Below are 25,347 nucleotides of genomic sequence, written 5' to 3'. Positions count from 1 at the left end.
ATTCCTCACAGGACCCCAGCTGCCGCACTGCCAGAGCACGGACGGCTCTGCTACTACAGATCACTATAAGAAGTGACAGTTGGGTGACCGGCGCTACAAGTCAGCAGAGAGTATCGCGATTCCCATGCAGGCCACCATTTCTAGGACGGTACCAAGTTCACTAGTAATGAGAGGGGGAGACTTGGACTGCACACTGTCACGGATTGGCTAAAAAAATAAAATAAAAAAAAAATATCGCTGCAGGCTTACCGTTTGAGTTCTGGAACAACATGAGTGGATAATAAATCTTCCAAAATCCCAACTGACCCCTGTCAGCGGATGGTTCTCCTGGGTCCAATCGATTATTCTTCCAAACATCAAAGTGCGTTCTCTTTAGAATTCTGTGCAAAGGATTCTGGTCCTTCCTCGGTCTTCCATGCTAGTATGCATGAAGCTTCTGAGCCAGATGGTCTCCACGTTCGAGACACTTCCCTTTGGGAGATTCCATTCATGCATCATCAGTGGGGCCTGTTGAAGAAATGGGTGGGCTCCACCATTCCCTTGGATTCCCAGTTGATCCAGTTGTCTTATGAATCCCGTCTGTCCCTTTGCTGGTGTATGACGAGAGATCTTTGGTCCAAAACCATGTGGAAAATGAACTGCCTATCGACAGTTGTCACAACGGACACAAGTCTCCTAGGTTGGGGACCCATGGTGTTACACTTGTGCCTTCAGGGGGCCTGGTTGCCTCAGGCTTCAGATACATGTTTTAGATTTGAAGGTCATGTTGCTAGCTCTGCAGGGGGCACAGCAAGTCCTGCAGGGTACACCGGTACAACTCCAGTTCGACAATGCCACAGCCGTGGCATATATAAATAGTTAGGGAGCTACCAAAAGTGTGGGAGGCATGCAAGTGGCTTGGGCGTAAATGTTTGTTCCGGCCATATCGGCAGTGTTTATTTCCTGGGTGGAACACAAGATGCTACCTGGCGAGTGGTCCCTACATCAGGAGGTTTTTCAGTCACTGGCCCAGAGGTGGGGTCTGCTTGACATTGACCTGATGGCTCTCCTCACAACAGGCAAGTGCATAAATTCTGTTCGAGAATGAGGGATTCTCTGGCGTTAGCAGTGAATGAAACGACCATGCACTGGGTCTTCCAGCTGGGATATCTGTTCCTCCCATTCCAAAGCTGGCCTGAGAACTCTGACGAATGAAACAAGGAGAACTATTCATGATCCTGGTGGCTCCACGTTGGGTCTGGTTCGCAGACATTCTGCAACTGGCCAGTGAGCAAGGGCGGCGTCTACCGCTTTGCAATAAACGCTACTGCAGGGCCCATTCTCGTTCCAGGACCTTCATCGGCTGGCTTTAATGGTGTGGCTATTGAAGCCAGTTTTTGGTGGGCAAAAGGTTTATCCACCAGAGTAGTGGACATTATTTTGCGAGCCAGGAAGCCGCTTCTGCCCGCATGCATCACCTAGTGTGGCGTATCTACACCAGGTGGTTTAAGTGTCGCTTTTTCCACACAGGGCTTTTCGACTTTCTAATCTCTTGGCCTTTCTCCAAGATGTTTGTCCGCGGGTCTAAGACTCATCTCTCTAAGAGTCCATGTATCGGTCCTCTCTGTCTATTTTCCAGAAGAAAATTGCAGAGCTGCCGTGAGGATTTCTCTTTAGGAGGTCTTGAATATGCAAGCATCCTTACATTCCATCCTCGACTCCCTGGAATCTAAGCTTGGTGCTAACTATGCTTCTGAGCACACTCTTTGAATCATTGAGAATGGTCGAGTTCAGGTTTCTCACGTGGAAAGTGTTTTTTCTCTTGGCCATACCATCTGCAGTGTCAGAACTTGGAGCCCTTTCTTGCCGCTCGCCCATAATAGGGCTGTTCTGCAGATGGTTCCTTCTTTTCAACCTAAGGTGGTTTCAGGTTTTATCTGAATCAGGAAATCGTAGTCCCGTCTTACCGGGTGCGGGATGGATCTTTGTGCTTACAATCCGAGGAATCCTTGGATGCTGTTACAGGCTTCTAAGAGGGGATGGCCTGCTACTAAGCAGACCATCGTCAGGGGGATCACATCCACTATTAGGCAGTCTTATGTCACGACAGATCAGCCTGTGCCTAGCTATATTGCCACCCATTCCACCTGTTCAGTTGGTGCTTCTTGGGCTGCACGAAATGGAGTTTCAGTAGATCAGTTTTATGGAGCGGCCACCTCATCCTATGTCCACACCTTTACCGATTTTAATGTTTTTGCGTCTTCTGATGCCAGTTTGGCCGCATTGTTTTACGTGCGGTCCCTCCCTTAGGGGGCTGCATTAAAATGGGGACACTTCGTTCCCTCGCTTCTGCCTTCTGCTCTATTCTCGGCTGTCTTACCCTTCCTCGGGGCATTATAAATACACAGAGGATGCAGGGGGTTGCAGAGGGGAGGAGTCTGTCTGTAGGTTAAATAACTGAGTGCCAACTCTTAACTCCCCTCATACAACCCATGGTAGCCGTGTACCCCAGATGGACTAAAGAGAAAACGATTTATCGCAAGTATAAAAATCCTCCTTTCAAATACACTACATGAAATCACACTCTCAAAACAGGGAATTACATTGTAAAGCTTCTGATTACACCAATTCATTCTTTGTATCAGAGAAAAATTAGATGTGAAAATTGCTATTTATAAAACAATAGTACAATTATAGAAACTGTTAAAGGATACAGGATGTGCGCTAGAAAAGTCATTATTGGCATTACACTATAGAGTGTAGTTAAGCAATACCACAGTATTCTGATAACAGATTGGTGCCATAAATTTATTTCAAACCATGCTTACTTATGTACCTTAGCTGAGAGATTGAGAGTTCACAAGCAAAGGAAAAATGTAACCACATGGGGATTTCCAGACAAGCATTTATACAGGGATTAGTTAGGAAAAACAACTATAAATTAAGTAACCCAACATAACCATATTTTAATGGAATAGTAAAAGGAGACCAATTCGTATCTCTTAATATAAAGGCAGTTTTAGAAGATCTAAAGTAATTTTTACACTACTTTCATATGTGACATTTTACTCCACCAACCTCCAACTATAAAGGATTCCCATAAAAAGGATGTATGAAGAGCATAAGACGACCTATGAGGAGCCCATAACATTAATAAGCTAAATTCCCCACATCTGCAACTTCACAAATGACTTGTGGAGCCCTCAATCCCCCATCTCTGACAGCTGTGATAAACAGTGGCTTGTATATCTATAAAGCGTATCACAAATATAGAATGTTTGATAAAACTTGGCTCCCTTGTATACAGCACTACAACATTGAGAATACGTTTCTGTTTGACTTGGATACACTCCAACCTGAACTGGCACAATTGTGTTAACCAGAGTATTTAAATATGAAAGCAACTCATTCTCTTTTACAGTATAACGGTCATATGTAGCATATTTCGACAGAGAATGGCATAAATGCATCCAGTGATCTAGAATGCAAATGGGGAGTTTCTGTGAATCCAGCAAGCCAAACATTCCTTGTTATTTGTTGGAGCAAAATAGCTCCATCTACATAAAAGCAAAACGTGAAGAAAAAAAACAAACACACACAAAAGAAAAAAATAGTGTCATAGATGGCAAGAGACAGCTAGAACACAATACATAGGGGGGAATTCAATCCCCTCCCCCCCAAAGTACCGCCGGGTTAAAACTATTACCATTATTACGGTAGTTTTAACCCGGTTTTCTGCTCGCAGCTCCAAAAAACCGTCATTAGAACTACCGTAATAGCGGTAATTATGCGCACTATTACCGTAAGAACCGTAATAATGTGCAGGCCGTGTTACTTTTAACAGTAACGCTGCCAATTGAATATGCCCCATAGTATAAGATAAGAAGGTGTTCTATCACAAAACATAAATGCTCTTGTAAACTAAACACACTAACATATGAAAAGCTAATTTAAAAAATTCTTTGATGCAATACCAATTACTCTAACTTCATATGTGCCTTAAATAATTCTATACAAACTGCACTCATGAACTAGGATACATTTTTTCCATTTTCATTCGCTTAAACTCCATGATGTCCATTTAGATATCTGCAGACTTTCACTTCTCTCCTGGAACATCAGTTTTATTTACTTGCTGAGAATAAGATCAAGCCATTAATCCCTGGTGCAGCATCGCATTCCTCCTCCTTTACTAATAATGCTTTTGTCTACAAAGGTTTTGCGGTTTTATCACCAAACACTTTATAGCTCTGCTACTTTTGAAGAGATCATATCCAATAGTTCCCAAGTCACCTAGGGTTATGGTGAATGATCAATCATTAGCTCTGACAATGGATCCTTGTGGAGAACTGCACGGCGCAGCATTTTTTTACAATTAAATCAAAACTGCTGACACCAAAATCATATTTTACCTTCTGTAACATATTGTAGCAATTATAGTACTCTCAGTAAACACACTCCAAAGCTGCTGTTCACCACAATTGCCATCATGCCATTCTCAAGAATACACTTATTATGTACAGGCTATAGATAGGAGCCAGCTCATGGGGAACATGAGACAAATTTGGCAAAGGAGATGTAAAATAGGTGGTGAAAAGTGGAAGCCTAGCAAGCCGTAAACTGCACATATGCATCTTCAGCAATACGTTATAGGATCTGCATATAGCTTAGCCAATCATGTGGAAAACCAAAATAGACAGATTCAGTAGTCCAGTGCCCAGGCCAAACAAAGTGGATCATATAGGACCTATTAGTGTGGTCAGTCGATGGCTACAACACTGTTTCAATGAATTTGAGCATGGATGGCACATGCTGTAAGAGGGAGTATGAAAGCAAACTCAGGCAGATTCAGTAGATCCAAGAAAGAACATATAACCAAAGCCGGCAATCATCATCATCATCATCATCATCATCTATTTATATAGCGCCAACATATTCCGTAGCGCTTTACAATTGGGGACAAACGTAATAAACTAATAAACAAACTGGGTAAAACAGACAAAGAGGTGAGAAGGCCCTGCTCGCAAGCTTACAATCTATGGGACAATGGGAGATTGACACATGAGGTTAAGTATACATTTTGCATCTTGGCCCAGCCAGACTGCAAAGGTAGGGTGACTCATAAGCTAAATGATCCTGTCACACAACAATGTTGGTCCGGGGGTAGTTGTCTTGTGTGAAATTGTGTAACAGGCTAAAGGTAGTGAGGTTAAGATGGTGGTTGAGGAATATTATAAGCTTGTCTGAATAGGTAGGTTTTCAGAGAACGCTTGAAAGTTTGTAGAACAGAGGAGAGTCTTATTGTGCGAGGGAGAGAGTTCCATAGAGTGGGTGCAGCCCGAAAAAAGTCCTGTAACCGGGAATGGGAGGATGTAATGAGGGTGGATGAGAGACGCAGATCTTTTGCAGAACGGAGTTGCCGAGTTGGGAGATATTTTGAGACAAGAGAGGAGATGTATGTTGGTGCAGCTTTGTTGATGGCCTTGTAGGTTAGTAAAAGTATTTTATATTGGATTCGGTAGAAGACAGGCAGCCAGTGTAGAGACATACAGAGTGATTCAACAGAGGAATAGCTATTTGCAAGGAAAATCAGTCTTGCCGAAGCATGCAAAATAGATTTTAGGGGTTTGAGTCTGTTTTTGGGAAGACCAGTAAGGAGGGAATTGCAATAGTCAATGCGGGAGATGATTAGTGCATGAATTAAGGTTTTAGCAGTGTCTTGTGTGAGATATGTGCGGATTCTGGAAATGTTCTTTAGATGTATGTAACATGATTTAGATATAGAGTCAATGTGGGGAACAAAGGATAGGCGTGAATCAAGGATTACACCTAGGCAGCGAGCTTGTGGGGTGGGATTTATGGTCATGTTATCAACAGAGATAGAAATGTCAGGTATGCTCTTGTTGGCGGGTGGGAATATTATTAACTCTGTTTTAGAAAGATTAAGTTTGAGTTGACGAGAGGACATCCAAGATGAAATGGCAGAAAGACAGTCAGTTACACGGGACAACACAGATGTCGAGATATCAGGAGAGGATAGATAGATTTGGGTATCATCCGCATAGAGATGATACTGAAAGCCGGCAATGTTAAACTCACCTGTGGATAAGCAGTGCCCATAGCAGACAGAACAGCAGATAGGACTTCTTTGCCCTTCTCTCCAGCTCTATTGGAGACAGCCAGTTTCAGCAGGTCAACCATGACTCGTGTGTCATCTGGGATAAGTAAACTGGTGAATTCATCCAAGCACTGTGGTTCAGGGCCTGACGCTTTGTTTTGGCTTTCCACATCCTTAACATAGTATAAAGTGCATAAATTAATAATTGCCACTTCATACCCATATATTTAGACAGCCTATACAAAGTACAGATTACTATAAGCTATCCCTACCTCTTTGGTTTTGGTCATTGTTTCCGCAATGATACTAGCTGCCCCAGGATCATCTGTAACTGGAATGAAAGGACGAGAGGAGGCCGCAGAAGCAGAGGGAGTTACGGCAGGTGTCACTGCATCTTCAGACGCTGTAATCTAAAAATAAAAAATAGTTCTACTAAGGGTAAAGTAAAGCTAAGCTTCTCTTCTAGGTATAAAACTGACCAAAAAAAAAAAAGGATTTAAACAGTTGTAAAATACATTAGTATGGTATTTTTTTTTTGTGTTTGTTTATTTACACCCCTGAGAGGCATAAGCATTCCTGGACAGTTCCTACTGCAACCTGGACTCCAACAGTTCCTACCAAGTACCCTGATATACTGGCACTGCTCACTGTACTGACCTCTAGGATCAGCCAAAGCAGGAATGTCCTGACAGGCGGAACTGCAGGAGTCCCAGACACAGAATAACCCCACCCCCTGACTACGGGCAGGTGAGGTTTTTCTTTTTAATATATTTAATAACAAACATTGTAGTGGAGTCGTCTGTTAATAAACTTGTCTGGAAGACAAAAAAAAAAAATCATGCAAAGATTATGTACGCACTAAGAGTTAATTCCAATCATAAAAAGGTTTATAGAGCATATTTTTCTCCCCAAAATAGTGTTTCCAGCAGACTGCATTGAATACATACCTCTCCACGCCTGTCTTGCCAAGGGCTGGGACTTAACCTATCCTCTAAATCCATTGTCAAGCCTATATCATCACCATTAACAGGACTTGATGTACCAGACATATCTGAGGGAGGCGCAGTGGACAAAGACGGGCACTCCACTGGAGCAATCATACTGGCTGGCATTAAAGCTCCAACAATAGCATCCCTGCAACAAGATAATTGATTTGACTCATGTCTTGTTGATACAAAAGTGTAGGAAAACAGCATTTATTAGCAGTCAATTACAAATAGGCTACACATTAGAACACAGAATATGCATGTTAGATGCATAATATAAATTGAACAAAATTATTTTTTATAAGCTGTGTTGTTTAATAGGTCATTAACTTAAATGTTGTTCACTCAAATAAATACAATAAATATACCTGGCTACAATGTACTTGTTATACAAGACTTGCATTAAATAACTTTAGCGAAAGTAAAAAGTAACAATACACTTCACGACAAACAAATTTTGTATGCTGTGTACAGTATCTTCAAGAAATTCATTAAACAAACATTTTAGGGCAGCATCTTTATTAATGCGTAGCAGCAATGGCTGCAATTTAACAGATTGTTATATGAAGTGACCTTTACAACTAGGTTTTGTTTTACCGAGTATCCCTATTCCCCCACACATGATGTGGGACAAGCTTTAGTTAATGTTTGCCTTAATGGTTAATTTAATAAGTTAAATGTCCAGTGTAGTGCTCGTAATGTATAAATATAAAATGGGAATGAGGTAGACCATGAGATGAGAGGAAGTGTTGGCATAGAGGTGGAACTGGAGTTCACCCAGGGAGAAGGTGTACAGAGAAAAAAAAGCAGAGGGCCAAGTACAGAACCCTGTGGGACTCCTACGGGAAGATTGGATAGGGGTGGGGGGAGGGGGAAGAGAGAAAGAATAGGAGGTAGAAACAGAAGGAGCGGTTGTCGAGGTAGGAGGTGAACTACGGAAAGGACAGTGTCAGAAACAACAATGGCGTGGAGTAGGAGAGGGTGATCCACAGTGTCAAAGGCTGCAGAGAGGTCCATGAAGATAAAAGGCCCCTGGTGACTTTGGTCGAGGCAGGTTTTGTGGCGTGAAGGGGGAGGAAGCCAGATGAGAGGATCAAAGATTGATTTGTCAGAGAGGCAGTTGCTGATACAGTTTGAAGACAAGCCACACAAGTATTTTGGAGGCAAAAGGGAGAGGAGAAATGTGGCAGTTGTTAGAGGTTTTTTGTTTTTAAGAATGGGTGAAACAAGAGCATGTTTAGAGAATGAGGGGAACATTCCAGTGCAGAGGGACAGGTTAAAGAGGTGAGCAATGTGAGATCAGGCAATGGGGTAGAGGGAGTGAAGGAGGCGAGATGGGATATGATCCAGGGGGCAGTTTGAGGGTGGGGAAGATAATATAAGAGAATGGAGTTTGTCACCTGTAGTGGGGCAGAAGGAGCACAAAAGGTGATGATGGCTGGAGGGAGAGGAGAGTGGCAGAAGAGCGATGGGAGGAGGAGACTGTGTCCTGAACTTTGAAAGTGAAAAAGTCAGTGGCAGTAAGAGAGGATGGGAGGGGAGGAGGGGCAAAGTAGTGGCAAAAAGGCAGTGGGGACTGAAGGACTGAAGAGATGAAAGATGAAGAATGATTGTTTAGCAAAGGTGAGGGCATAACTGTAGGATGAGATGATGATCTTGAAATGAAGGAAGTCTGCCAAGGAACAAGATTTCCTTGAGTGGCGTTCGGCGGTACCTGTGCATTTTTGAAGGGACTGTGTAAATTTGGAGTGCCAAGGTTGGGGGCTAAAGCGGCCAGAAGTGTCATAAGCGGTAGTGAGAGTGTGGTTGTAGAGGGAGGCCGCATGGTTGGGGCAGGCCAGAGTGGATAGAGGGGAGAGAAGAGTTTTAAATGAAGAGGTGAAAATAGCAGGAACGAAAGCATAAAGATTGCGTCTAGAAAGGGTAGATTTGGGCGTGAGGAAGGGTGCAGGAGATGGTAGTCAGAGTGGGAAGGGAGAGTTGGAGAAGTCAGAAAGAGCACAATGATGGGAGAAGACAAGGTCAAGGGAGTGACCGAGACAGTTGGTGGCAGAAGAAGTCCCTTGTTAGAGGCCAAAGAAGGTAGAAAAGGCAAGAAATTTGATAGACTGTTGGGTTGCCGGTGGGGATGTTAAAGTCACCTAGAAAGATGAAGGGGAGGTCTGAGGAAAGGTAATTGGGAAGCTAGGCAGCAAAATTATCAAGAACTTGGAAAGTGGGATCAGGGGGGCGGTAAATGACAGACACGGAGATGGATGGGGTATAAGAGATGGGATATAGTGAATATCAAAAGGAGGAAAATTAGATGAAAGGCACAATTGGGGGATAGGAGGATGCCCACCCCTCTTCCTGGGTGGAGATCAGGTCTAAAGAAGTGGGTGAAAGAGAGGCCCCCATAGAAGAGAGCATCGGAAGAAGCAGTATTAGTGGAAGAAAGATAGGTTTCTGTGATGGCAAGAAGGTTAAGAGAGTTGGAAATGAATAGGTCATGGAAAGAGGGAACTTGTTGCGGATGGATCTGGAATTCCAGAGAGCACAAGAAAAAGGGATAGGGGGAAGTGGGGAGATATGGATTACATTGGTGGGGTAGGCTGGTTCTGGGATGAAGACTGGGAGAGAACAAGGAGACATGGTAAAAACCAAGGGAGTTGAGAGAGGAGGAACAGAAGAGTAGAGAATGGAATAGCAAATGAGTGGGTAAAGGGTGCAGGGTTACTAGGAAGAGGATAGGGGGAACAGAGGAAAAGACAGCAGTTTTATTTGTACGTAAAACTGACTGACATGTATGGAACAGACTGACTGACGTGCGCAAGATTGACCTACTGATAAGCACTAAGATCACCAATCTGTTCCTGGGTGTCCTGTGTTGAACCTAGTGCACAGAATCAACACTCTCTCTGCAGATGTCAACCAGAATAAGAAATCAGGATGAAGCAGCCACATTCCCCAGTAAAGAGGTACTACAGCAGCTACACACACCAACAGATGTAAGCAGTTCCTAGTGGTGGGTGCAACCATTCTCCTACAACGGATATGCAGTTGATACTTGCAGTCAGCAAATGGCTGGTGACAGAGTAACACCAGTAGGAAGGACCAGTAATGACAGATTACAGAAGGTAAGAAGAACCCAAAGACAAATCTTTAAAACCACTTCCAAACAGGATGGCAGAATAAAAAACAAACATTACATTGTTTTTATCTGGGGAGTTCACATTTCCTCTGTACAGCTGCATGAGTTGCTCAGCTATTGTCTTTTTTTTATAGTTTTTTAGTCTGAGACTTTACATTATTGGTTTCAATTAGGTTGAATTTGTTTAATTTACATTATACATACAGTGCACCCAGTTTTGTTTTGTTTTATATACACTGGGGTGGCAGAGTAAGCCCACTGTGTCACTCACCACCAACACTTGCAAACAGTGTAATGTTCTACAAGGTAGTGGAGCATCCGCTGGGTACTTTCGGACAAATATATTAACTAAAAGCAGTAAGTTGGGTACAATTTACATTAACAGAGGAATGATGAGTAAGATGGTATGATGTGCATCACAACTCAGCACAATACGCAAGGCTTATTCAATCAAGGAAGGGGGCTACAAGTCCATACCTGAGGCATGGCAGAGTACTGTAGTTTGCATTTTCAATTTTATTTTTAGTCAGAATAGCGCCTCAAAAAGTAGTGAGTGAAGTTGTGAAGGGTTTGTTACACCTGCACTGTAGACACTTGCAAGCAACACACTTACATATAGGGTTCAGAGAAACTACCAGCTTTGCAAAGCTCAAAACAAACACGACCTCAATAAGAAATACAGAAAGAGTATATATAAATATATTAATATAATGGTGCATATAAGGGAGAAGAAGAAGTGATGAAAGGAAGATTATGTGAAAAGTATAGTATGGGCAGCAAATTGAATGCAAAGACATGTCTCTAAAAAGGGCTGTACTACAACATGGGTTCAAGTAAATTCTAAACTCCAATTAGTGACTAAATCTCACATCATGTAAGTGTGACCTTATATTGATTACATTTTCACAGCTCCTTCTGAACTTCAGACACTGCATCCTGAATAAATTTCTTTGGAGTACAATTGTTTTGCGTAAGTTCAAACTGAAAACTAATCCCATACAAAATACCAAGGCTGGGAAATCCAGATCAATAATAAAAGCTTACTTAAATGCAAATTCATCTAGATAGAAAATCTCAGAAGACTTCGTTAACTAAACAAGTTAGCTTGAGAAATCCATCAGCGAGTAATGTGCTTCTTACCTAGCATACATAATCTGCAATGCAGTCAGGATGTGTGAGAGCGCCTGCTGCTTGGCTAGGTTTCCATCAATAGACAGAAGAATCTTTGCAAGCGATGGGCGATTTGGCTTCGTATTATTCACACCACTGATTTTGTTGCTGGAAGAGGATGAAGACTCTGGATCTGAAGATACACCTTTAGAAAGGTAAAGAAAGAAAAATGTCCATAAGATATGTTCCTACGTGTCTAAGGTTATATGCAAAATCCAATTTAGATTATTTGTGGAACTTATCATTGCTTACATTTTTAAAAAAAGCAAAATTACCTAGATATGAAGCTCCAAGTGGATCTCTGGCTGTTTGAAAAAGGACAGGCTCATGAACAGAAGGTGTTGCCACATCCACTGTCGTCCAAGCCACGCTGTGAGAGGACCCACATGCCACACGTGTTATTTTCTGTCCTTCCAATCCATGGACCAGGGTCGGCTTTCTGTTTACTGTAGTTGTTCCATTACCTTGCTGACCATGATCATTGTCACCCCATGCATACACCTGTAATATACTACTATGAAGGCACCACTTTTCTTGCATAGTGTTTAAGAATATTTAACAGTAATGTTTTTGTTCTTTAAAGTTGATTACTGGGTGTAGTGTAGGGACATAAATATAGAGGCTTTTCGAGTCCCTCTACACAAGTGGCACATCTAGGAACTAAGTAACTATCTCACCTGTCCTGCATCAGTCACTGCAAGACAATGGAGAGCTCCGACAGCCACATGAATAATCTTCTTTCCTCTAAGTCCTTCAACAACTTGTGGTTTTCTTACATGGACATCGGTGCCATGGCCCAACCGAAAGTAGTCTCCTTTGCCCCTAAAAGATTATTACTATTTTAGTCGTTTTGCCATCAATGACTTGTTTTCGATACACACCCTAGAGCTAGGAATTGCAGTGACTAAAATTATAAATTGGATTACAAAAAAACGTTTCTAACTGGCAATAACTCTATTTTCACTTCCTTATAATTCATTTGTGTACGCGCCAAGAAGCTGTAATCCCTGGGATCATCATTGCAAGTTACAAGTAGAAGCAGAAAACAGGGGTTACACTAAATATTCATATACCCAAGAATCTCAGATGGTTTGTAAAATCAGCTACAAAACAAAGAAATAAAAAAATCCTCGTAATTGCAATTTGAGCAGCCTTTAAAGATTATCCTATAAAATCTGAAGCAGAAATTTAAATTTGTATTAAAAAATTACATTTGAAACATTGGATGAACATTTCAAAATCAAAATGCAGGACCACATGGTGGTACATGAATTTTATTGGAAGGGTTTCTTGCCCGAAGTTATATAGGACAGTTAATTTTTCAGTTTTTAAATTTGTCAGACCTGTCCGTCAAGTAGCTGGATAAGATGTCTGCAAGCAGTCATCTACCATTTGGATTGTCAGATATGGCCAAAAATGAGGACATGCTTTTTTGAGGTCTCTGGGATGTCATTCGTTATAGGTTCATACATGACGATATGGGAAAAATGTGCCAATATTGCCGATTGTGTAGTCAACGTTGACAAAGATACATTCAGTGAGACTTACGGTAATAATTTAATTATGGAGGTAAATTTGGACTTCTCCTAGGCAAACCAGTCTACCTGTGAATGTTGTAATGTGTCTCCATTTTAGATCAACATCTATTTAGGCTTAGTGGTTTATTCAGAAGAATAAATTATTCTACTCCTGTAGAGCATGCAGTCTAAAGTAAGAAAGTTAATGCCACTGATTATCCTCAATCTCGCACATTTAAGTAGATGTAATCTACTTGAAATAGCATTTAAAATTCACAATAGGATTATGTGACAAAAAAGTATATTCTCTGTGGACATATTGCAACATTACCATGTCCAGACAACGCCAGACTTTGTTAATGCCAGTGAAAATTGAGCACCACATTCGATTTGGCAAACGCCCTGTCCATTGAGTCTCTCTATGTTCTGGGGGACATTGCAGCCCTCACTGCCTCCACGGCCTAGTTTCCCAAAATCTCCATCTCCCCAGGAGAACACAAGCCCTGGAAACAAAGGACACATTATGTAAGAGCATAGTGAAAGATAAAATGATAAATGGCTTTAATAAACAATAAATAAAAAACAATCTGTCAAACTGAGATTACAGTGATTGTTCTAAATTAGCTTTAAGGTTTTGAAGCACAAATTTATTTAACAGTAGTAAGAAACGTTCTTTCAGCAACCAAAGTACAATATGGACACTGTCACTACTTAATTGTCTTGCCAAGGGATTATTATTACATATTATTAAATATGAGCATACCTTCATCTGTAAGTGCCAGTGTCTGTGCATCTCTGCTTCCACACGCAACCTGTATGACTCTATGGCCCAGCAGTACTTTTACCTGAAAAGGTAACCAACAATTGATAAATGACTAGCCAAAAGTATGTTTCGGAGGGACATCAGTTCCACATAACTTTTTAACTAATTTTTTTTTTTTTTTTTTTTTAAACTCTGTCCAAGTAGATTTTAAACTTGTTTTCCCCTCAACAGATTTGTCTCGCTTTTGGTAGGATAATAGATATTTGCTTTACTTTGTTGTACATAGGGATACTTGAACAAAAATATTTATTAACATTTACTTATATAGCGCCAGCATACACCATAGCGTTTTATATTAGTAATAGACAGTAAAAAAAAACAATACTGGGTACTACAGATAGAGAGGTAAGAGGACTGTGCACAAAAGCTTATAATCTATAGGACAATAAGGAATCTGATTAATTAGGTTCATTGCTACATATTGCATATTGGTTCAGCCAGATTGCATAGGTGAAAGTGCTTAGTGGGCTATATCAGTCACATAGTAATGTTTACCTGAGGTCAGGTTATTTGCGTTTAGTAAGAGAACACAAATTTTGTGTGAACTGTGTAGAGGAGTGATAATCGTGTAGAATAGAACAGAAGGGTGGTAATCTGGTATAAATGGTCAAAAGTAGTTTTGATGATGGTTCAGAAATATTGCTCCTTAGTATAAAAAATAACAAATGCAAAGTCTGATACCGTTATAGGAACCAGGAAATGTGAATACAGCCAGAAGTGGGCAAATAAAAAAATTGTATGAACATATACATTATGCTGGTCATCAACATATGTGTGTCTGACCGAGAAGGAAATGAAAAAAAAAAAAAAGAGGAGGATTTTTTACTTATTCTAAACCTATGTGGAGGACACTGCTAACCATGTAGAGAGGGCATTGTGCAGGAGTGAGGTACTTAAAACTAACAGACTTATCTGGCCTCCTCCCTCCTCTCTTTGCTCCCTGGACAGAGACATATCAATTTATTTACATAGCCCAACGGATAGGACTAAAGTCACATTCAACAGAAGAGACAAATAAAACAGTCAGAAAAGGGGATGGGAGCGCAGTGTCACACAAATGGATTTTACATTAAGTAAAAAAAATCCTCTTTTCACTTACACAGCCATTTGTGGGACAATGCTAACCATGGAGACGTTCCAAAGCCGCCCCATGGGTGGGAACACAGAGACTTGGCTGCAGGCATAACCTTTAGGCACAAACTAGCGTCTTTGGAAACAAAGATGCTGAAGCGATAGAATCTGGTGAAGGTGTAAACGGAGGACCATGTGGCTGTCTGACACACTTGCTCAATTAAAACTCCATTCTGCACCACCTAGGATTTGCTGACCGACCTGGTGAGTAAGCAGTAACCTCCTCAGGAGCTGGAGACCCCTCTGAGAGATAAGCCTGATAAATGGTCATCTTAACCCACCTGGCAACTGTCTGTTTAGTTGCCAGCGATCCATGCTTGTGAGCTTTGTATAGCACTAGAAGACAGTCAGTCTTGCGCAGGGATGCTGTGCAATGCACAAATATTCCTCCAGGCCCTGACCACATCCAGGGGAAACAAGGATTCTGAAGTACCAGGCTGTGAGTCCTGAGTCAACGCAGGAATGACAATATCCTGGTTGATGTGGAATCTAGACATCACTACCGCTGGAAGGAAACGGTGGTGCACAAAACAGCTCTGTCCTCATAGTAAACAAGGAAGGGCAATCTGTAAGACCGTGAAACCCAACTAGCAGACACTATTGCAAATAAAAAGGCAACTTTCCAAGTCAGGAACTTGAAAGAGACAGACTGCGGAGACTTCTGAAACGCCCTTAGAACCAAATTCAAGTCCCATGGTTCTACTGGAGGAACAAAAGGTGGTTTAACATGAAGAAGCCCCTGAAAAAAGGTGTTAACCTTTGGTAAGAGAGCCAAACGTCCCTGGAAGAAAATAGACAAGGCCGAGACCTCAACCTTAAGCGAGACAAAACTCAACCCTAACTGTAGAAGGACAAAAACCTCGCCAAACGAAACGAGGAGGTGGGAGCTACCTGCCGCTCATTCCAGCTTATGTAGGCTTTCCAAATCCGGTGACAATTTCTAGAAGACGCCGGTTTCCTGGCCCTGATCATTGTCTGAATGTCATTCAGAGAAACCTTTCCTGTGTAGATCAGGTCTCAGCCGCCAGGCCGTCAAAGCCAATCGTGCTAAATCCAAATGGACGGATGGACCTTGGCTCAGAAGATCTGGTCTGCAAGGAAATCTCCAGGACAATTCCACCGACATACTTTTCAGATTTGCGTACCAAGATCTGCGTGGCCAATTCTGTGCCACCAAAATTACCGAAACTCATTTCCGCTGTACCTCCTTTAGCACCAGAGGCAACATGGAAATCGGGGAAAATATATATACCAGCCAGTCATTCCAAGGAACCGTCATGGCATCTACCATGCACGCTTGAGGGTCCCGAGTCCTGGCACAATAGCAGTTCACATTGAGGTTCAACCGAGAGGACATTATGTCGGCATCCGGCATTCCGCACCCCGTCCGTGATCTAGGAGAATACCTCTGGATGAAGGGATCATTTCAGGGGATGACTGGTATGGCGACTCAAGTAATCGACCTCCCAATTGTCCACTCCCAATATAAATACTGCTGACATGGCCTGAACCGGATGTTCCACCCAACGCATGATCTTGGTCACCTCTTTTATGGCCAGGGGACTTCTGATAACTCCGCCTGGTGATTGATGTATGCCACTACCATGGCGTTGATTGACTAGACTCGAAAAATTCCTGCTCCGCAGGGGTGTCTGTGCCTGAGCTAGGGCATTGAATACAACCCTTAACTCGAGTATGTTGATGGATAATCATCACCAGCTATTTATATAGTGCCACTAATTCCGCAGCGCTGTACAGAGAACTCACATCAGTCCCTGCCCCATTGGAGCTTACAGTCTAAATTCCCCAACATATACACACACACACATACACACACACACACACACACACACACACACAAAGACTAGGGTCAATTTGATAGCAGCCAATTAACCAACCAGTATGTTTTTGATGTGTGGAAGGAAACTGGAGCACCAGAAGGAAACCCACGTAGACACGGAAAAAAACATACAAACACCACACAGATTAGGCATGGAATCAAACCCATGTGGGTGGATGCCTCTTGTTGTTCCTGAACCAATGGGAGGCTTCCACTCAGGATCGGTGGATTACGGGTATCATGCAACGTGGCTACATGATAGACCTCCAAAGTTGGTCACCTCACAGTTTCTTTCCACCACTCCGCGAGATACAGTAAAGAGATTAACTATGAGATAGTTGATGACTAACCTCTTTCTGGTTCACAAGCCAGAAGGCTCATTTCGTCCCATCGCAGATTGCAGTGGAAGACTCCCACTTTCAATTCCGTTAGGTCTTCCAATGCACCTTAAGTGCCTTGCAAAGACCATAAAGTCTTTACAAATATCATCGGGGTCATGGCAGCACTGGTGCGTACTCTGGAAGTCTGCATCATCTCATACTTTCATGATTTGCTAGTGAAGACGAACTCGGATCAGACCCTCCACCTCTATCTTTCGTTGTCCAAACAAGTGCTGGAACTAAAATTTACAAAAATATCAATTGGTCCCCTGTCAGAGGATGTTTTTCCTTGGCCTTATAATGGACACCAGAATGTAGAAGGTGTTTCTAACAATCAACAAGGTGCATTTTCTTCAGGTCTACATCCTACATGAATGAAACTAATAGGGGAGATGGTCTCCACATTTGAAACATTTCCGTACGGTTCCACTCTCACATAATTCAGTGTGACCTCTTGTTCAACTAGTTGGGATCCCACCTTCAGCTGGCCTCTCAGACGCTCCAGTTGTCTCCCAGAATGCGCTTTTCCCTTGGTTGGTTGTGGGTCACTTCACGATGGGCAGCTCCTTTGTCACGTGTACCTGGATAATAGTCACAAGTGTGTTGGAGACGCCCTAGATATTGTTCTGGGTGGAAATACATGTCCCGGCAAATTCTGCAATATTCATCCTGGGTGTAGAAAATTAGAAGGCTAACTACCTAAGCAGACACACAGTGTTGCCAGGGGAGTGGTCTCTACTCAGAAGTATTTCGATGGTTGGTCCAGAAGTGGGAACCTTCAGATGTGTCCCTCATGGCGTCTCGACAAAACCGCTAAGTGCTCGGGCTCTGCTCTAGGACTAGAGACCCCTTGGCGTGCATGGTGGATGACATGACATTAGATACTGCAGAATTTCAGTGATCCTGATTGCACCCGACTGGCCATGTCAAGCCTGGTATGCAGACGTATTGCACATGATAGTCGGTAAAGGGTGTTGACTTTTACATTTAGATAATCTACTGCTTCAGGGGCCATTTCAGCACCCTGACAACCAAGGTTGTTGATGCCATATTAAAGGCAAAAAAAACGGCGTCTGCCCTAAATTATAGCAAGGCTGAATTACGTCAGTTGCTGCAAACGCAGAACTTGTCATACGGTAGCCTTTCAACTTCCAGGTTATTCATTTTATCACAGGATAGTTTGGAGGCGGACTTTCGCCTTAGTTCCCTAAAGGTGCAGTTATCATCCCTTTCACTATATTATGAGAAAAAAACTAGCAGTTATACTGGAGGTGCAGACTTTTTTCCAAGGGATTCTTCACAGCCAGCCTCCTTATGCACAACTTAAGGCACTTTGAGACTTGAAGTTGGTACTTGGAGATCATAAATCATTCCACTTTGAACTGTTGGAGTGGACTCAACTCAAGTTCCTAACTTGGAAGGTTATTTTTCTTCAAGCCATCGCTTCTGCCAGGGGAGTTTCAGAGCTTTGCGCTCTCTTGTCGTTCAGCTTATCTGGTATTCTATACAGACAAGGCTGTATTGTGCAGGATACCTTCCTTCCAAGCAAAAGTGGTCTGGATTTTATATTAAATCAGGAGATTGTGTTCAGTCTTCCAGGAGGTGACTGCCTCTTCAGAATGTATGCGGACAAGACGTACACTATGCGGAGGATGGATTCCCTTTTCTTCTTGTATGAAACTCACAAAAGGCGCTGGCTGCAAAACAGGTGGATCATGTTTCCAGTCAGGCAGGCTTTTATCAGTTCTGTACTGGATGGTGTCCCGCACATTCCATCCGTTCTTTGGTGGACCTCTTGGGCTTCCAGGTTCTCTCTGTCTGGTCTGACTATACCCCGTTTTACCGTTTTCAAGTTTTTGAGTCTCCTGAAGTTTTGGCCCCATAGTTTTGCAGGCCGGATTGACAGAGATTTCCCTTCCTCAGGGGGATACTTTAGAACGTCCCCATGGTAGCAGTGTCCCCCAGATTGGATGAAAGAGAATAGAGGATTTTTGTACTTACGTTAAATCCTTTTCTCCGATTCCACCTAGTGGACACTGCGTTCCGACCCTTCATTCTTCTGTTGCTTTTGTTGGTTGCATGCTATTCTGTTTCCCTTCCTTGGGGCTTTTCAATTACACTGAGGAGCTACAGGGCTTGCAGAGGGGAGGAGGTTCTGTCAACAGTTACATTAACAGTTTAACTATTTAAGTGCCAACTCCATGCACCCTCATACAACCCCATTGTATCAGTATACCCCAAATGGAAACAGAGAAAAGGATTTAAATAAGTACACAAATCCTCATTTTTGGAGTCCCTGACAAAGTTTTTACGGAAGGTGTTGTCATGTGATGGGTAAACCTGCTTCTGGATTAGTGTCTATAAGCACTCTCCTGTGACTAGGCCATGAACCAAAACATCAAGTGATTACTACTTAAATTTCATTGCTACTAATATAGGGGAAAAAAATAGAAAAAAAAATGTAACTTGCAAAATTACTACCAACTTATCAGGTTTTGTGGAATGTAATTGTTCATGGTGAACCACTTAAATTGATATGTACAATACTCATAATAAAATCTAATCACATATTCTACATACAAGTCCAACAAAGAACCTCAAGTCTTACCATTTTAGGTTTCAGCTGTGTTGTATTGTCACCATGCCCCAGTCGGCCATATTCTCCTAGCCCCCAAGTGTACAGCTCCCCACTAGACGTAATAGCAGCACTATGAGAACTGCCACAGGCAATATCTCTGATTCGCTTGCTTTTCAGAGCTTCTATTAGCCGTGGTTTGTCACAGTTCCTAAAAGAAACAACAAAACGATGGCTTGCATGCAAACTTATATAGTGCCAGTTAGGGAAAAGAAAGTAACCAAAAAAGAGAGAAGGTACTGAAAATTCTTTAGTCTCATTTGACATTCACAGGTCATATGATGTATACAGGCAGATCAAGCATTTCTTTTATTTAAAATCGTTCTACAAAAATAAATACTAGAAATGTGCTCACATTCTGCTGAAGTGACCAAGCTTGCCGTCATCTCCTTCTCCCCAAGAGAAAATTTTGCCATCTACAGTCAGAGCCATTGCATGTCTTCCACCTAAAATAACACATTTTGAAATCAAGTACCTTGCAGAAGGTTTGTCAAATAAAGTCAAACTGAATAATGTAGGAAAATTATGACGTCCAAATTGATGTTAAAGTTTGTAGCTCTGAAATAACTTTTGGCAAGCCAATTTTCTCTGTACCTGAATGAACAGCAACTTTCTTCACAACATAGTTACTGAGCGCTGTCATTTGTCGAGGAATAGGCACTGTGCCACTGGAAATGCCTAAACCCAATCTTCCATTGGTCGCCTCACCACATGCATACACTTTACCCTCAGCAGTCACTGTGAAAATCGAATAAGATGACAAAATAACCATAGGTAACTGTTCAACTTTGTAATACAATCTGACAAACTGTAGTTGAATAGTGCAAAGTGAATATGATGAAATAGGTAATGAAAAATCTATTTTCTATACTGTATGCAGGGCCTTTCAACAACAGTAACAGGGACAGTAACAAACAATTGGTTTCTGGAATCAGATCATTACATGTAGTACAAATTTAACACTATTTCACCAGTAACGCAAGGGAAATCAGGTGATGTTATAAATGTCAAATTAGCAATAACACCCCAATTTGATATGAGGCTTGCTAAGTGCTAGTGTCTCTTGCGATACAACACTGTTGTTGGGTCCATCTCCCTCTAACTCTGTACTTGCTGTGAGTAACGTTTTAAATTCAGTTTTAGAGCCATCACACACTATGCAAAAACTATAAATGTCTAGAATGTTACGAATGTATCAACGTTATATAGCAAAGATGCATTTATCCTTTGGAGTTGCTAGAAACCCTGGACAGTAGCTACGGATAGGGTTAACATGAATCCTGCAGGAGCAAGCTGGAAAAAAGAACAAGCAGTTTTTGTCCGGAGCTCCGATACCCCAGGTAATCTGTTTTCCCCCTGAGGGCTTCAGCAATGTAGGGGGTCTGCTTCCCCGGGATCTGGCTCCAATGTTCCTGGAGTCAAATTTGATTAGGAGGTGGTGGCACCAGATACAGGGGACAGAAGTCTTGGGAGTCAAGTGGGCAGGAAATTTAAAGCGAACATGTCCCAGACCAGATTTAGATGCATGAGGACAGAGACTGGCCTTGACCTCATGTGGTTAGGAGGTGAACACTACCATACCTACCATAGAATGCAAAGGAATGGCATGATCCAAACTGGTCCACAAGATAGATAATTAGACCACTCTCAACTAGTTAATTTAACAGGTTTACCTAACCACCAACATGTTGTGTAACAATGTATACATATTAGTCATCAGTGTTCCCTTGGTTACAAATATTTTTATATTCTTTTGTTTCATTTAACAGTAGGAATAAAATGACAGCTTTTCTTTAAGGGCCTCTGTTTCAGACACTGATTAAATCACACATTTTTTTATACTTATAAATAAGAACAAAATAAAAATATTGGCTACCTCAAAGATGAAAAAAAAGTAAGATTGGTCAGGTCGTGTGTGGATCATAATAAATTTTTTTTTTATGTACCTGCAAAAAGACTTTTGGATCCCCCGGCAACCTGTACAACATTGAGAGCTGAAAGTGTCTCTGAAAATGATGGAACTTTGATCTGCAAGGTAAAAACATATTATTATTTCACTAGGATGAGCCCAGTGTCAACATAACCTAATAAAAATTTAATTCAACAGAAAGTCTTTTTTACAACAAACTATGCAGTAGATACTCTGCTCAGTTTAAAGAAAACAGTATCTCCAGCACTTTAGATTAGCTAGAGAGGCACTTTATCTAGAGTTCCATAGATTTATTTGAAAGTATCTCCCCTTAAGTACCCCAGAGTGAATCACAGAGACAGAGGGAAGGTTTCACTCGATGTTACTTGTGGACAATCGATTCTACCTACACAGAGATATCTCACAATGGAGAAAATTTAGTAAATCTAACCCCCTTCTTCCCCAGAGTCATGACAGTAAAAGGTGTGCATATAAGGTTACTCCTCCCCTTTCCTGTGTCTTCATGTGAGATATTTTACAGCTTGGAGAAAACAAGTAGTACACAAGTTTATGGAGAGTGCTGCCATGGAGGAGTCAAGAAAAGAGGATTTTTATATTTATAAATCTGTTTCGCTGATTCCATCTGAGACAGAGTGAGGTAAAATAGCACTGGAAACTGCAGAGTCGGGAATGACAGTTTATGGAACCTCCCCTTTTTCTTATACCTCCTCTATAGAAAATGGCCGCCCATATCTTTCAGTGTAATCTGGTGAGGTCTGCGCTCAGGCAACAGCTCCTCACCAGAAATGCCCATGAAAATACCTGCCAAATCCATTGCTGTCTGTTCCTCACTCCGTGCATTTCTGTAGGTAGGGAATGAGCTGCAAACAGCGCCATCACCCCTTCAATGGGGTACCGGCAATCTGTAACTGCGACCCCCCAGGGCGGCTTGATCCACTTCCCTGGCAGTGGCTGGGTTTCCGAACCTCCAGAGGCATGGGTGACCCTTTTCCTGGGGGTCCGCTACATGACAGAGGGGCGGTTGTATGCGTTCTCTCTGTCAGTGTCATTCACCCCGTGAACGACGCCAAAAAAATAAAGCATGCTGCTAAAAAAATAAACAAACAACTAGTCTAAAGTGTGCCTGACTCCGTTGGGCACTAATGAAAAATAAAAAAATGAAGATTTCCAGTGGACATAGAGGGGTGGGAGCAGGACAGACGTCGCTTTAGTCTGCATGGTCTGCAGTGTCCCCCAACTGTGTTTAGAGAAAGATTTTACGGTGAGTACAAAAATCTTGTTTTTCTCTTTCATCCTTTCTGGGGGACATTGCTACCATGGGGACATTCTAAAGCAGCCCCCCTAAGGGTGAGACCGCTTTGACAGCCCGACACGTAGAATACTGCAGTCAAAATAGGCGTCCTTAGACGCAAAGACATGGAATTGATAACGTTTTGTGAAAGTATGGACTAAGGACCAAGTGGCTGCTTTGCAAAGCTGGTCCTCTAAGGCCCCCACCGAATAGGTGGAATGGGTAGTAAGTCGACCTGACACAGGTGCGTTAGGCTGATATAAGCTTGCCTAATGGTTGCAGTAATCCATCTTGCAATGGACGGTTTTGAGGCTGGCCACCCTCGTTTATGGAGATCGAAAAGGATAAAGAATCTGTGCGCCGAATGTGGGAGGTCTTCCTCACATAAATTCGGAGAGCCCTGACCACATCCAAACATTCCATAGAATTTTGTCTGAAGGACAATGCCTTGAGCACTGGAACCACAATTTCTTGGTTCATGTTAAAGGCCAAAACCACCTTCGGTACAAACAAAGGGACTGTCCGTAGAATTACTCTGTCTTCGTGAAAAGCCAAATATGTCTCACGACAAGAAATGGTTCCCAACTCTGACACTCTATGAGCCGATGCAATCGCCAGAAGGAATTCTACTTTCCACATTGAGAAACTTAAATATGCCGAATGTAATGGCTCAAAAGGAGGCCCCTAAAGCATATCAAGTACGAGGTTGAGATCCCAGGGTGCCGTAGGCGGGACATAAGGATGCTTGATATGCAAGACTTTCTGCAGAAACGTCCTAATAGACGACATATCCGCCAATCGAAGGTGAAAAAACCCGAAAGGGCCAAAATTTCTACTTTTAGGAATGCCAGGAAACAAGGGTTGATTTTCACATCATCTGATGTAAGTGCACCAGATGCGGTGGTAGGTACAAGCTGAAACTGGCTTACGAGCTTGGAAGAGCGTGTTCATGACTCTGGGAGAGAATCCTCTAGACCGCCAAAGGCTGGATTCAACAGCCATGCTGTTCAAGTCAGCCGAGGAAAGTCCTGATGCCGGAATGGGCCTTGGAGAAGGAGGTCGTCCCGCAGTGGTAGACGCACTCCTTGACCTACTTCCATCAAGATAATGCTTGCATACCATACTCGCCTTGCCTTACTCATCTGAGAATGCGGAATATCATGGGCATTGGGGGGACAGATATCCCAAATGGAAGTCCCAGGGCATTGTCATGATGTCGAAGGCTACCGCCAGGGGGTCCCTCTCGCTTGCGCAGAATCTTGGGACCTTCCTGCTGTGTCTTGATGCCATGAGGTTGAGGTCTAGGTCCGGGAGACCCCATCTCAGGACCAGCGATTGGAAGACCTCCAGATGGAGTGACCACTCCCCTGGCAACACCAAATGACGGCTTAGCAGTGTTCATCCGAGGCATCCAGAACTGGGAGGCAGATTATCTGAGATTGAGAAAACATTCTGTTCCACCCAGGCCAAGATCTGTGCTGCCACTGACATTGCTCCTGCACATCTGGTCCCGCCCTGTCTGTTGACATAAGCCACTGCCATGGCACTGTGATTGTAACCTGACTAGGAATCCCTGAAGCATGGTTCCTTCAACTCCAGAATGTTGATAAACAGGGAATACTCCTGATCTGACCAAAGGCCTTGAAGTCGTAAGTGAAAGGCCACAGCCCCCCACCCCCTCAAGCTGTCATCTGTGGTCACTATGATCCAGGACCACGGGGCAAAGGACCTGCCTATCGCCAGGTGATCCTGGATCAACCACCACTGAAGAGACACCCTTACTTTAGAAGACAAGCGGATCCTCTGGTGTTCCAAATGCAGATGGGAACCTGCCCACTTTGTTAAGAGGTCCCACTGGAAGCAGTGGGAATGAAATCGACCATAAGGAATTGTCTCGAAGGGACACCATCTTCCCTAGTAGACGAATGCATAAGGAAATGGTTGGACTGGGAGTGGCCAGGACCCGTATAGTTACTTCCTGTAACAACCTGGCCTTGTCCTCCAGGAGAAACACTTTTTGTTCTCTGGTATCCATGATGAGCCCCAGGAGGGTCATCCGCTGGCAGGGAATCAATTGTGATTTCTGCAGATTTATTAACCAGCGATTGTGCTCCAGGATCCTGATGGTAAGAGCCAGGTGCTGGACCTGACCGGTCTATCATGTACCCTCTCTCATGATCCCGCTAATCCAATGGACTTCGGAGGACGCTATCCACTGTTCCCTGAACAGACTCAACCTCCCCCCTCCCCCAACTCTGCTGCCGCAAAAAGGCGTGGATGACTGTTTTACCGGAAGTTGGACAGGCGTCTCGTAGAGTGGGAGGACCTACCTCTGTAAGAGTGTCCCCTGTTACCTGTCTGTTCGCCTCTATTCGTCTGACCTCTGGCAAAGGAGCCACCCCAAAAGGGCTGACAAG

General features: G+C 42.8%; 1 protein-coding gene across 8 annotated transcripts in view; it reads right to left on the bottom strand.

Moving 5' to 3' along the window:
* The window catches only part of HERC2 (HECT and RLD domain containing E3 ubiquitin protein ligase 2), a 213,435-nt gene that overhangs the window by 35,566 nt on the left and 152,522 nt on the right, over window positions 1-25,347 (bottom strand). For all 8 annotated transcript variants that reach the window (XM_075200099.1, XM_075200106.1, XM_075200105.1 and 5 more), the window contains exons 58-69: window positions 21,656-21,737; window positions 20,304-20,447; window positions 20,065-20,155; window positions 19,683-19,860; window positions 13,664-13,745; window positions 13,232-13,403; window positions 12,061-12,205; window positions 11,659-11,884; window positions 11,354-11,528; window positions 7,045-7,231; window positions 6,370-6,507; window positions 6,079-6,270 (exon numbers count right to left, since the gene is read on the bottom strand). In XM_075200099.1, coding sequence (XP_075056200.1) covers window positions 6,079-6,270; window positions 6,370-6,507; window positions 7,045-7,231; window positions 11,354-11,528; window positions 11,659-11,884; window positions 12,061-12,205; window positions 13,232-13,403; window positions 13,664-13,745; window positions 19,683-19,860; window positions 20,065-20,155; window positions 20,304-20,447; window positions 21,656-21,737 — 1,812 coding nt within the window. The remainder of the gene's footprint in view (window positions 1-6,078; window positions 6,271-6,369; window positions 6,508-7,044; window positions 7,232-11,353; window positions 11,529-11,658; window positions 11,885-12,060; window positions 12,206-13,231; window positions 13,404-13,663; window positions 13,746-19,682; window positions 19,861-20,064; window positions 20,156-20,303; window positions 20,448-21,655; window positions 21,738-25,347) is intronic.

Source organism: Mixophyes fleayi, chromosome 2 (assembly GCF_038048845.1).
Source record: "Mixophyes fleayi isolate aMixFle1 chromosome 2, aMixFle1.hap1, whole genome shotgun sequence".
NCBI classification, from domain to species: Eukaryota; Metazoa; Chordata; class Amphibia; order Anura; family Limnodynastidae; genus Mixophyes; species Mixophyes fleayi.
The sequence above is the reverse complement of the archived record's forward strand: the minus strand, read 5'-3'. Positions and strand labels throughout refer to the sequence as shown.